The 12,770-nt window shown below is 31.7% G+C and overlaps 1 protein-coding gene across 9 annotated transcripts in view; it reads right to left on the bottom strand.

The window, feature by feature from the left end:
• CASK (peripheral plasma membrane protein CASK) overlaps positions 1-12,770 on the bottom strand; it is a 263,280-nt gene that overhangs the window by 224,257 nt on the left and 26,253 nt on the right. For all 9 annotated transcript variants that reach the window (XM_033346211.2, XM_076621760.1, XM_076621758.1 and 6 more), the window contains exons 4-5: positions 9,767-9,844; positions 4,306-4,481 (exon numbers count right to left, since the gene is read on the bottom strand). In XM_033346211.2, the coding sequence (XP_033202102.1) occupies positions 4,306-4,481; positions 9,767-9,844 (254 nt within the window). The remainder of the gene's footprint in view (positions 1-4,305; positions 4,482-9,766; positions 9,845-12,770) is intronic.

Here is a 12,770-nt window from a genome sequence, read left to right as displayed (position 1 = left end):
AATGTTTCGTCGCCCTTGCTGTGTTTACAATTTACAATGGTTTTTATTCCGAGAAAATAAATTTTTTTGCCATGAGTAAACAAATTTATTTTGAATGATAAAATAAAATTTAGTGGGAGAAGTATGTGCATGATGTAACAGAAATACAGTAACAGATTAGTTTCAGAGTTATGACGATAGCTATTACCGGAGAATTGTTGTCCTAGTATATTTTATAAATTGTTGAAAATGGATCCGATATCTTTCTCTTTGGTTTCGTCCAAATTGGTTTATAAAATTGTCGTAAATAAATTTTTTCATAAAATTATTGGAAACAAGTATAGACAGTTAACTATTTTTGCTAAATATTATATTAATACATGTTAATAAAAACTGTATGTTATGTATCGAGTAATGGTTAGCAGGTAGAATGAGCTTAAGGCACTTGGATTAATAAAAAGAAAATTCTCAAACGATTAATTTTTAATTTTTAAACTCTCTTTTGTTTACTGATATTTAAAAAGCAATTATACTTTTAATTTAATTTGTAAAATGTTTTTAGAGGAAAGAGTTGTTGATAGAAAATAACATTATAAAAAGATAAAATTACATCTTTCATATAAAATTAAAAACTGATTAATATTTGTGGCATATGACTACTGTTTGATGTATGAAACAAAATAAAATTATGAAATACTGCTTGCTTCATATATTTTCTCCGCTTATCTCTACAATAAATTACCTTTTTAACCTATACATTCATTCAACTGTATTCTGAATTATGGGTCGAATGTAATAGAATGAATTAAACGAGATACGAAAAATATGATATCAAAAATATCATTATCCGCGTAGTCTTGAAACATTTACTGTTCAAAATATTCATTCAAAGAATGAAAAAACGATAAAATCCATACAAATTTTTGAAATAAGTTGCTTTATAAACAATATGCCTAACCACAGATTTAGTCGATAAATTAACATGATTACATACTGTCGCATAATATCCGCTTTTCATACAAGAAAGCGTTCATGAATATTAACTGCTTCGAATAATCGAGGTTCTACCGTACGTAAAAAGTAACAAGAGGTTCAGATCGTATAAACTAGAAACCCGATCGGGTGTATATAAATTTTATCGTCGTGATATACATCGAAGCCTTGATCAGGTATAAAACTCTACTTACCGTCAGATCATGCGATATCGAAGCAACAGAGAGGATCGTCATAAGTAAAACGGACACCAACGAAGATAATCGTTGAGAAAGTAACGAGGAGATATTCTTTGGAAGAAAAAGAACCGATAAAAGCCGTTGCATTCTGCACATTGAACATCGAGAAATTTCGAATACGACTGCCAATCATCGACCAAGCCAGCCAATAGTGAAGAATAGGGCATTCAGCAGAGAGACGATACAAAAATACCAAGTGTCTTTTTAAAAGTATTCTTAACGAATGTTCAAAAAACACACTTTGTTTCGGTGTATGTAGGAAAGAAAAAGAAATATACATATATATATATTTATAATATATATATATATGTGTGTCGTTGGAGATCGTGAAGAGGCAGCATTCAATCCATGATTTTATATTCGACTCATCTTTTAATTGGCCGAATTCTTTGTAATACTCAAGTGACTAGAAAAGAAAGTCTCTTCCTTTTCTCGTCGATTCAACAGCAGAGAATCGTCTTCTCGAGTAATTAAGTGGCGCTTTTCATTTGCAAAGACGTTAATCAGCTTTGTCTACAAATATGTCACTCTGCCGGCAGCAATAATGTCCTAACCCTCAGGGTAAGCTCATCTCCTTGCCTCTGAATCTTTTAAGGCAGTACCTATAACGCTGTCTAGTGAAAAGGAGGTCGCGTACCTCAACGACATTCGTTAAGGTCGTTCTAGTAAATAATGGATTCCACTCTGCACACATTCAACCACTATCCCTTTCAACGGTGTAATGAAAAATTAGCAAGCTTCTGTAATATCACATGTAAATAAATATGTATCACTTAACGCGTCGAAATTTGGACAAGAACGCGCGAGTAACACAAAGAAAATATTCAATTACACTTACTACTTGCAAATATTTAAATATCTTAAGTTGTAGAATCTTCTGTTTTTCTTCTTTCTTTTTCTCTCTTGAGAAATTATTTCTCTTTGGAAAACAGCTTTCCCAGGGATACCTCTCACTGACTGAAAAACGCTGAAACTCGGTCATTTCTCGGAAACGAGTAAAAGTTTTCTATTAAGAAACTTCATAAGTTTCCAACTCCTACTAAAATTCACGTTTAATTACTCTACCCTTTTTGTATACTAAAATTGTTCGACCCACGGCTTTCGGTAGTAACGCAACTCTATATTATTGATTGGAAAATAAGTTTTCCATTTTCGCCAGTGACTTTCAAACCTACTAAGTGAAAATAAATAGAACGCCACAAAAATAAACATACCAACAGAATAATATTTCCATTTTTTCGGTTTTTAATCTAATCTGATATCGGTGCTGAAGTATGCAATATTATTATATAACGCAACAGCAAACTGATTATCGCAAACTATATTTACCCACTAATAGAACGTGCGAGAGTTAATATATAGCTACCAAATATTATACTACCAAGATCGAATTCGATTTAATATAGTTTAATCGACACAAGCTACCACGGTATTTGCTACGTCCCAAACAGTATTAAAAAAATATATATAAAAAAAAGAAACTTAATATAATAATGTGCAAATTAACATGGAATGCTGCCTCTCCAATGTTTACAAAAAATATTAGAAGCGTATTACGTATGTGTTTCGATATTAAAACGATTCTGCTGTAAAATTAATATACTAGTATTCTTAAATAAGGGCGACTTTTGGTCACCATGTTAATGTCCGAACGATGTTAGCTCTCTTCTAGAACTAACAGCAAACCTAAGAAACGTTACAGTGCCCTTTCACCTTTACACTTCCCTAGATAAACGAGTTTGCTTGCTTTATGCACAGAGGAGTCGGTAATTTATTGTCATTCACACATCACGGAACGTCTATAACGAAACCTTTCCGGTATCAGCATACTACATATGAATTTACATACGTAACTGCTTTGATAACTGGATCCTTTGTGGTGGCCCATGGTGGAAACCGCACCATACGTATAAAATTAATCGTTGAGCAAGCAACGCTCGATTTCGAAATACCTTGAACAACCGAGCAGTGAAATTTTCATTGTTTTAACTATTCCACGGCTTCACGTTAATACATCGCATTGGGAATAGCGTTTAATTGCTTCGGGATATCCACAATAAGATTATACGTCTTTCTTTATGGAAAGATAATGAAAATTATAGAAAACACTTGGACTTTGACCTTTAAGTATTCTTTGAATACGGTAAATTTTACAGGATCAAAAGTAATAATTCATAAAGAATTTTCGAACTTATATAATGTTGCATGTAATGTTATCATAAACATTCTTTCGTTTCTTTTGTTTTGATCTATCGAGACATCTTGGATATGTTTTACAATCGGCCAATATCTCAAAAATGGAGCGTCAATATCGCACAAAATATAGTATCTACTTTATATATCTATTTCCCGATGTTCTAATATTTACGAAGATTAAAGAGAACATAAATATATTAATTCGACATTCATTAACATTTATGAAAATAATGATATTTAATTAAAGCTTTTATGGTATTTACGAATATTTAACACAAATCCAAAGGTATTGTACTATGGACAGATAATAACAAGAAGTATATCGAAATGGAGTTTTACTTTATACAGCTCAAAATAATGATTTGCAAAAGATTGGTTTACCCGTCCCTTTCAATTTCTGTTGTACTTAATCTATAATATTCCTGAAATGTTACCAAAAGACATTACTTCATACGTCTTTATCTCTAACAGAACTCCTTACATTCAACGATACATCTTCTTCTCTATGAGAACTCCTAACATTCAAAGACATTGTTTATAATGTTGAAAAATCATGCAGCATAGAATACACTGTATCAGTAGCAACAACACGACAGCGCCATCAATTCCCCACTTTGACCGGGTGGATACAATCATAAATTATGATTTTCCGTGGAAAAAAGAAGTAGTCGATTCGGTTCAGTGGTAGCGATCATTGTATTGTTACCGTTGTGCAGTGGTGTGCACATGTTTGACACCGGCGAAAGGACAAGTAAAACGAACGCGAAAGTGTTAGCGAAGAGAGCTAACGCCGTAGCGGTGTTTCCCTGGAGAATGCGCAGGAAAGAGTACGTTCTGTAGAACGGCTATGCACGCAGATAGAACGTGAGAGAACGAAGAAGGAAGTGTTAAAACATACCGACGCCGTTTGCCTGGGACGACTGAAGTTGCACGGCGACGCTGAAGCCGCGTAGCTTCACCGGTGCGGAATTTTCCTTGCCTGCCAGGAGAGCGCATTGCGGCTTTAGATCACGATGAATTATGTCGTTCTCGTGGCAGTATCGCAACGCCTCCAGGATCTGTCGCATGTAATGGCTGGAAAACGAAAGCTGCTGTTATAGATATTGCTATCCTACGGGAGATGAGGCGGCTGAAAAATATATGCACGCGTTGTCTATTCATCTCGATGAATGAAAATCTTCGGTCTTATCGCGATATATATAGTAGAATGTGAGAAACAATGATCAAAGATTTAGCGAGCTTGCAGCAGAAATACGATAAATAATAAATTCTAAGATAGATTTTAAAGAATAATGTCTGTAACATTGTCACTACCTTCATACTTTTCGATTTTGGAATTGAGCATTTTATGATTTGTAAGTGGTTCGTACAGTCTTTGATCATCAAATTAGGATCATCTTCATTTTCTAACTACAACACTATGTTATGGTAAATTATTCTTGCCATTGATGAAACTATGTCAATGATCAGTTGTTCTTGGCTGCTCAAATGTTTAAATATATGGACGATCAAGTATATATAGCAGTTGATTTATTACTACAGTATGTCCTGGAGTTAAATTTGTCCCTTCCATCGAAAAACATTTCCGTATTCTCGTAAATACAAGAAAAGGTATCTATGTTAATTCGATACAGCACATATATTAGTGCATCCATATATAACACCAGTCTATTTACTGTTACTAACGGTAAATCAGATATATATTGATAAATTAACTACTTGATAAAGTAATTGGTAAATAACTGAGCCGAATTTTATATAAAATATAGATATCTTTATTCTCTCAACCAACGAGTATTAAATGTTAATATACAAAAATATAAAGAAGGACGTCAGTCGGTATTAAATCATCTTATATTCAAGAATACAAGAACAGATGAACATTTTCACCACTGTCCTTCCTATTATTTCACTTCAACTAAATAGCGTATATTTTTCAGGTTTCGTCCACGACCATTTCAAAATAACATTGTATAATGCTATTAGATCCAGTTATAAGTTTTCATAAGAAACTTCTATTTTTCATCGTTAAACAATAAATCTCAAACTATGATATGGTGTAACGTTTCTTGCGAACAGTATATCTTTTACTGCGACAAAAATATCGAATTTCCGTCTCGTGAGATCCATTAATCAAAGTTATTTTACAGAGTTGCAATATGATAAAAATTAAAAAGATAGAAATATAGATTAATGATGCATAAACAGAATTTTATGAGAAAAACTGATCACTAAAAAAAAAAAAAACATGTACTTTATAGCAAATTTTTCTCGATCTGATAGTGTAAAACTGAAACCCATTATATTTTGTACGTTATTTACCTATTTCTGCTTATCTTTCGAAGTTCTGTGTGTACATAAAAAGACTATCATCTATGAATGTAATTTTGTCTAATAATATTTCCAATATATTGAATATTTACCAAAATTATTATCAATGTCAAATCGAAGTAATTAATTTCAAACGAACTGATCTCAAACAACTTCATTTAGATCTTTGTAATTACTGTCTAACGTTTCCTGCGTTCTCTCACGAATTGTTATCATATACATGTTCCCGAAATATCTTGCGAGTCGTACCGCGTACGAGTTCTATCTGTGGATAAAAGCAATGGATGTCGAAAGTTCCTAGTAACATTTTCTGTCAAGACAGGTGAACAAATGATAAAAACGAAAAACGGTGTAACTTCGAAACGAGGTCAGATACTTTTATACGTTGATATGCACGCCCGCACTTTGTACCTTATGAAGTATCATGCACAATGTTATTTAGGCTTTCACTATATTACAACAGTTGAACGCTATTCGGGATACAGTTTAATGTACGCAGATAATTGCAAGCATGAGCAATGGGAATAATAGAACTGGTTTTATATTAAAATAGAAATGCATATGTGTCTGCGTATTGCGGTGCAGCGGCGATTATTTGAGAAAAAAGAAAGATTTTCATTCACAAATGCTTTCAAATCTGTTAGATATTTATTGTTTTCAATATTTAACGAATTATGGACGTATAATTTAAAGAATTGGTAAATTAATATTGAGTATACAACAAAAATAGTATTATATACTACCACTGTGACCTCAACAGATTTTTAAAATCCTGTTACGATTCTCGAATTTCTCGTTATGATATCTCGTTCTGGTATCAACAAACAGAAAAGCTTTCGACGTTTTAAGCATAAAATTCAAAGAAGGCACGTGGATTCTGAAAACACAACGACTGTGGATTAAAATGGTCAAAGTAAAATTAACTCGGGTTTAAATAGCGTAAAAATGTCTATGCTTCTTAACCGTATAGGTCAGGCGATTAAGGAAAATGTTAAAGGAATGAGATACAGGGATTATTGAAGGTTGACCGAGATATAAAAAACGATGGTCAAAGCGCTCGGCTCTCGTGTATTTATTGCATATTCGTTATACTGTCTAGATAACGTCAGTTCAATCGACTTTCTGTTAAGGGCGAAACGGTTGCCGGATACAATTCGTTAATACAACAGTTTATCCCCTTTCATGTACTTGTAAGATATTTCCAAGTTGATTAACAGGTAAATATTTCAATCGAGTTATCGACTATCGAGTGTTCGATACGATATAAACAGCCGAATCGAATGTCTGAAAATATATATGTACATGTACTACTTTATATTGATATCGAATGGAAACGAAACGATAAGCGTTTAATAACTGCATTTTGTACAATATATGGAATCCTAAATATCAACGATGAACAGAAAGGATACGACATATCCAATGTTTTACATATTTACTTCAGCAATATGTGAAAATTTATTTTATCCACCCGTTAGAAGATAACGCGACCTTTTCGTAATATCAATAAATTAAGTTCACCTGTGAAACATTGTTTTCGTTGATATAAACCACTGGCTAATACGAATTACTGCCCCATAAAAGTTTGTTAAATGTAATAGATTCGTACATTTCCTCTTTCTCTCTTTTTTCGTGATTTATATGTTTTAAATATTGGAATGTTTCAAACAATTCGTGAAGTTGATTGTTCATCTTATAGAAAACATGTAAAACATTTTTATGTTACAAAGTTTTTTTTTATTATATTTTCTATAAAAATAAAAATGAAAATGAAAATAAAAATAAGAAAGAAATAAAAATTTTAAAAATAGAAAAGAAGGAGAAAGGAAAATGTGTAATGTAAGAAACATATATGGAACAGTTGCAAAAATTATAAAAAATTCTTCAAATTTTAAAAAATACATCGTACTAAATGTGTAAAATTATTCTGATTACTTTAGTAAGTAGTTATAATAACAAAATTTCTCCGAATTTAGAAACTATCTTAACGTACGTACTCTTAAGAACTCTTAATATCTAAGATATTAAATGTAGTTCCTAATTTTACTAACCTGTATTTAACTAGTAATCCTAACTTTTGATTACTTTCGGGATATAGCGAAAGCGTAACAAATAATTTATTAATGTCAAAATGGAGATTGACTTTTGCTATTGTTTCCGAGCAAAGTGGATTTTCGACGGTGTCGAATAATAACTTTGTAACTAGGTTTAATGCATCTCGCATGTCTATCGTATCTATAACTCCGAACTTGTGAGTCAAGAAGGTTGCACATCCATAACTTATATAAGTTACGTCCCCAGAGGTTTATGTTTAGTGCACTATTGAAATTCTTTTTTTCAACGTGAAATATCAAATATCAATGTAGCTGACATAGTACGGCTCAAGAGAATATTTGAGTTTGGACAACCGAAAAAGGGATATATACATACATATATTTTAAGAAGAACTACATAGATATCTAAAATATCTAAATAATTTTTTACCTCTTCTAAATATCATAGATTACATCAGAAGTTCGCTGAAATTGTTTACTAATTATCATTGAATTTACATACTTCCAAATAATTGAAAGGATTCAAAGAATTAGTAGTACTCACTGTACTGTAATATCCGGTCATTTTGATCAATTTGTGGTTACTTGTTAGTAACAATTGTTACTAACAATACATATATTAATATACACCATTAAAGCACATACAAATAAATATATTATTTATCATGTCCTTATGTGGTCAAATTGTTCATATTAATTTCAATTACTTCTTTGAGAATTTACTAATAGTGTATTAAAATTAAAGTTAGTTATGAACGTTTATATCGCTACGGGATATTTCTCATTCTCTATTTACCTGTAACCTTAAAATCGGAACTTTGCCGTAGTAAAAACACGTAAAAATATGCGGATTTTTAATCGAGAGAATAAAATGATTCGCTAACTGTATTCGCTACAGACGTTCAAAAGTGATAGCTATGAGGTACGACGTGAGCTTACAAATGACCATGAAGAGAGCAAACGCATTTCAGAGACAGTTTTGGACGTGACATGTACCTACACTGTCCATCATTCTGCTGGTTAATCTACCTCTACTCGACGTAGATAGATTCAGCAAACTGGCGACCAAAACTTTCATAAGTAAACATCATCTGCTTCCGAAATCTTAATGACCATACTACACAGTTAAACAACGGTGTATAGATAAGCAGAGAACAATTCAATATTCTAAATATATTCAATAATCCGTGATTGAAACGAAAACTTTCGTTATCGCGATAACTTTTATCGGTTCACTTTGATAGTTTATTCTTTTAGAATATAGGAAACATTAAGAAGAAACATTTTTGCACGAAGTTTCTATTCAAAACTACAAATTTAAATTTTTGAAATGTTTTCTTCCATAAATCTAATATTTGAAATGAGTAGTATTTGCAAAGCGTAAATGTGATTTTTATATTAATCGTTCGATTAATACAAATCGTACAGGCTTTATTTTGCAATTTACAAATCTTCTTTACGATTCTAACAATATTTTTCCAACAACTAGCTAACTGAGGATTTAATCTCGGATTTTTGTAGTTTAATACTGATTTAAACGGAAAAGATTGTTTAATTCCAATAGGAATAAACTTATGGAACAGCATTATTCACGAAAAACAGACGTTTTCATCGTTTCTCGAAATGGAGAAATGGTGTTATATAAATGAGAACACGAAGACTGGATGACGAAAAGAAAACGTAAGGATCATAGTGAGATTAATAACTGCAGTATTGTTTCGAGATAAATAGCATGTCTTTTAATAATATCAAGTGAACTCCCGTGTAAATTATGTCGTAAACTCGTGTCACTGTGATACAACATCACTGATACATATAATAAAAAGCTGTTGCAATTCAGGTGGTCTAGGGTAAATATTTTTTCTTTTATTAAATTGTAAAAGATAGCGCTGTGCTCAGATGGTACATTCGAAACAAAAGGGATATCTTTTATGGCTGAAATACAACCTTTGCACAATGTAAAGATCTTCTTACCTGGCTACCGCTTCACTGTACACGAATCCAGCAGTTGCTCTCCGAACGACCTCGAAGCATAAATCAGAGCCATCCATACTGAAACAGAAGCACGACATTAATGCATAATTTACAAGGTGTAACAATTTATGGGAGCATCGGAAAAAAAATCGTATTTTGCTACGGACCTTCAATACGGACACGTATTTCGAAGGACTGCATAACAAAACATAATGATCTTAAAAGAAATATATACAGTGGTCCGTAGAATTTTTAAACAGTTAACATAGAAAACTTTTTGTATATAACGTGCATGTTACGCGGCACTGAAATTTCATTACTACTGTAGTGAGATAAGATTATATTGATAAAATTCGAAACTAATCTTAAAATGCATATGAATGTTATGCACATGAATAGCGTTAATGATATTTCGATATGTTTGTACCAATGTTCAAATACTTTTTTAAAGTACTGTACACAGATACATCACGTAACGAATCGACAAATTTTTATTTTATTTATTTATTCGGGATAATGAAAAAGCATAACATTCTTCTTTTCATACGAAAATACAATTCAATAACTTTTCTCGTACAATGGAAATTACGAAATAAACAAGAGTACGAATCCTGCTATTTCAAACTGCATTTTCTGCAAAAAATTGAACAAATTGTTCGAATCTCGATATTTACGAGATAGATATACAGGGTAGTTGGTAACTGGTGGTACAAGCGGAAAGGGGGTGATTCTACGCGAAAAAAGATGTCGAAAATATAGAATAAAAATTTTTCGTTTGAGGCATTGTTTTCGAGAAAATCGACTTTGAATTTTCGCTCGGTACGCGTGCACTTTATCACGTCTCGTTATAACGGATCTCCCTGTAGATCGTTGTCCCGATGGAAAAATTAAAAAAAAAAAATTTAAAAAAATTTTTATTCTATATTTTCGACTTCTTTTTTCGCGTAGAATCGCCCCCTTTCCGCTTGTACCACCAGTTACCAACCACCCTGTATAGAATTATTGGTTTTCGTCCGTACTAAGTGTACGTTTTTAAGCTGCCAACAAAATGTATGCGTAGTGCGTATTGATCATAAGAAATAAATACAATTTAAATTAACAAACCACATTGACAATCAGTAATCGGCAACGTTGTCTGACTTGATTATGTTAACAATCGTAACGAAGTTCCCTGCTATAACACGATGTGTCCCAATTATCGCGGATTCATTCAACACTAATTAGGTCGATTCATAATGACGTAAAGTTTCTATGAGGGTACTGGTTAGTACGTGACAGACAAATTCAAACAATAGTAATTGAAGAAGTTTTTCTCACAAAAATATTTTCACATAAAGAAACGTAATGAAATTTGTATGACGTAAATTTTAATGAATGGTATAATATTTTACAGAGAATTGCTCGTAATATATAATACTTTGACATAATGGTAAAGTACGACGGCACGTCACGTGAATCTACCATTTAAGAACTTTGCATGCTTCTTGACATGTATGTCTATTAAAACGCGTGGCTAACTCATATGATGTGTCACACGCTGCTTCGTAAATACTAAGTATCCAATTAGAACAACTGCTGACATACAAGCTTATTTCATTCTACGATGACGACTTTATTATCTATTTATTTCTATTTTCTTTTATTAATACAGTTTCAATCTCCATGAATAGATTATTTTGCAATAGCTTCTCGATTCTTCGTTACACGATAAAGCATGTATTACAAATACATTATTTCCTTAAACAATTAGTTTAACGTTTCTCTACAATGCAAATAGCTCGTGTAGGTTATGTGAACAACACATTACAAGATATCACGTGTCATATGTTAATAGTTCTAATATTAACATAGAATAATCGTTTTTTCTCCTACTTTACTATTCTATTAAATTTATTTAAACGGGGCATACAACATTGATCTTGCTATTCCAAAGAGCATTATTGCAAATTAAATAAATAATTATTATAGTATTATAAATGCCGCAATGACTGAAAAATTCGTTTAGATAATTTTTCATACATAAATACCACTCACAAAATATTGCCTGTCAATTTGAAAATTAACTACGTTTTTTAAACGTAGGTATGACGTATACTTTTTTTGCCACAGAATTTTCCTTGCACATGCTATGAACGAGGATTGTATATCGCTTTTCATTATTAAATACGAAAATTTCATCGGTACGGATCCTTGCCACAATCACTGATGATTGCAATCATACAAACCTATGTAAATATCTTCTACAGATTTTAGTTTGCGTAGCAATAACTTCGAGCATATCCGGTCACGTTCATAAACGTTTCGTGTTTGAATTCGAGAATTAATCAAACAAATGTTATATAGATTCTCTATTCTAAACTTCGTTGCTTTGATTTGTTTCGATTAAATAATAGTTATTTATTTATAATTCAGTATTTTCTGGAGATACAGAATGAAAAAACGAAGATGCGACTATGTACTTAAACAATACTCTTGATATATAATTTAAAATTAATTAAATGAAGTAAACCAGCGTATATTTAGAAGTGAAAATACTCTGCATCGTCTATTATTTTTATCTTCAACAATTTTTTTTTTATATATCGCATTATATCGCATAATGTTAAGAGTATATATTTATATTTTATAATATTTAATATTCGATATTTAATGATTTAATATTTAATTAATATTTAATATTTCTTCTACTACGTCATAAAAGGTTTGAAATTTTAAGTTAATTAAACCATCCATTTTTCATTACTAGCAACATTTCATAATTGCATTTGCAAGTAAGAGCATTCTACTTCATGAATCTAAATATAGGATAATCAGCTGAACCGCAAAATAGATTGAATACATTAAAACTTTTTATCTTAAGTCCTATTATCGTTTACTTTACTGAAGGAACGTGTAAAACCGAGCATTGCTATGCAATGGTGGCGTTTAGCTATCAAACAGCTTTTTCTCGCCTAAAACTAACTGCAAACGATTTAATTCGTTGCTATAACATTCCATAGTAACG

This window comes from Bombus vancouverensis, chromosome 9, assembly GCF_051014615.1.
Source record: "Bombus vancouverensis nearcticus chromosome 9, iyBomVanc1_principal, whole genome shotgun sequence".
NCBI classification, from domain to species: Eukaryota; Metazoa; Arthropoda; class Insecta; order Hymenoptera; family Apidae; genus Bombus; species Bombus vancouverensis.
Note: the sequence above shows the minus strand (reverse complement) of the source record. Positions and strands in the feature narration are given on the sequence as shown.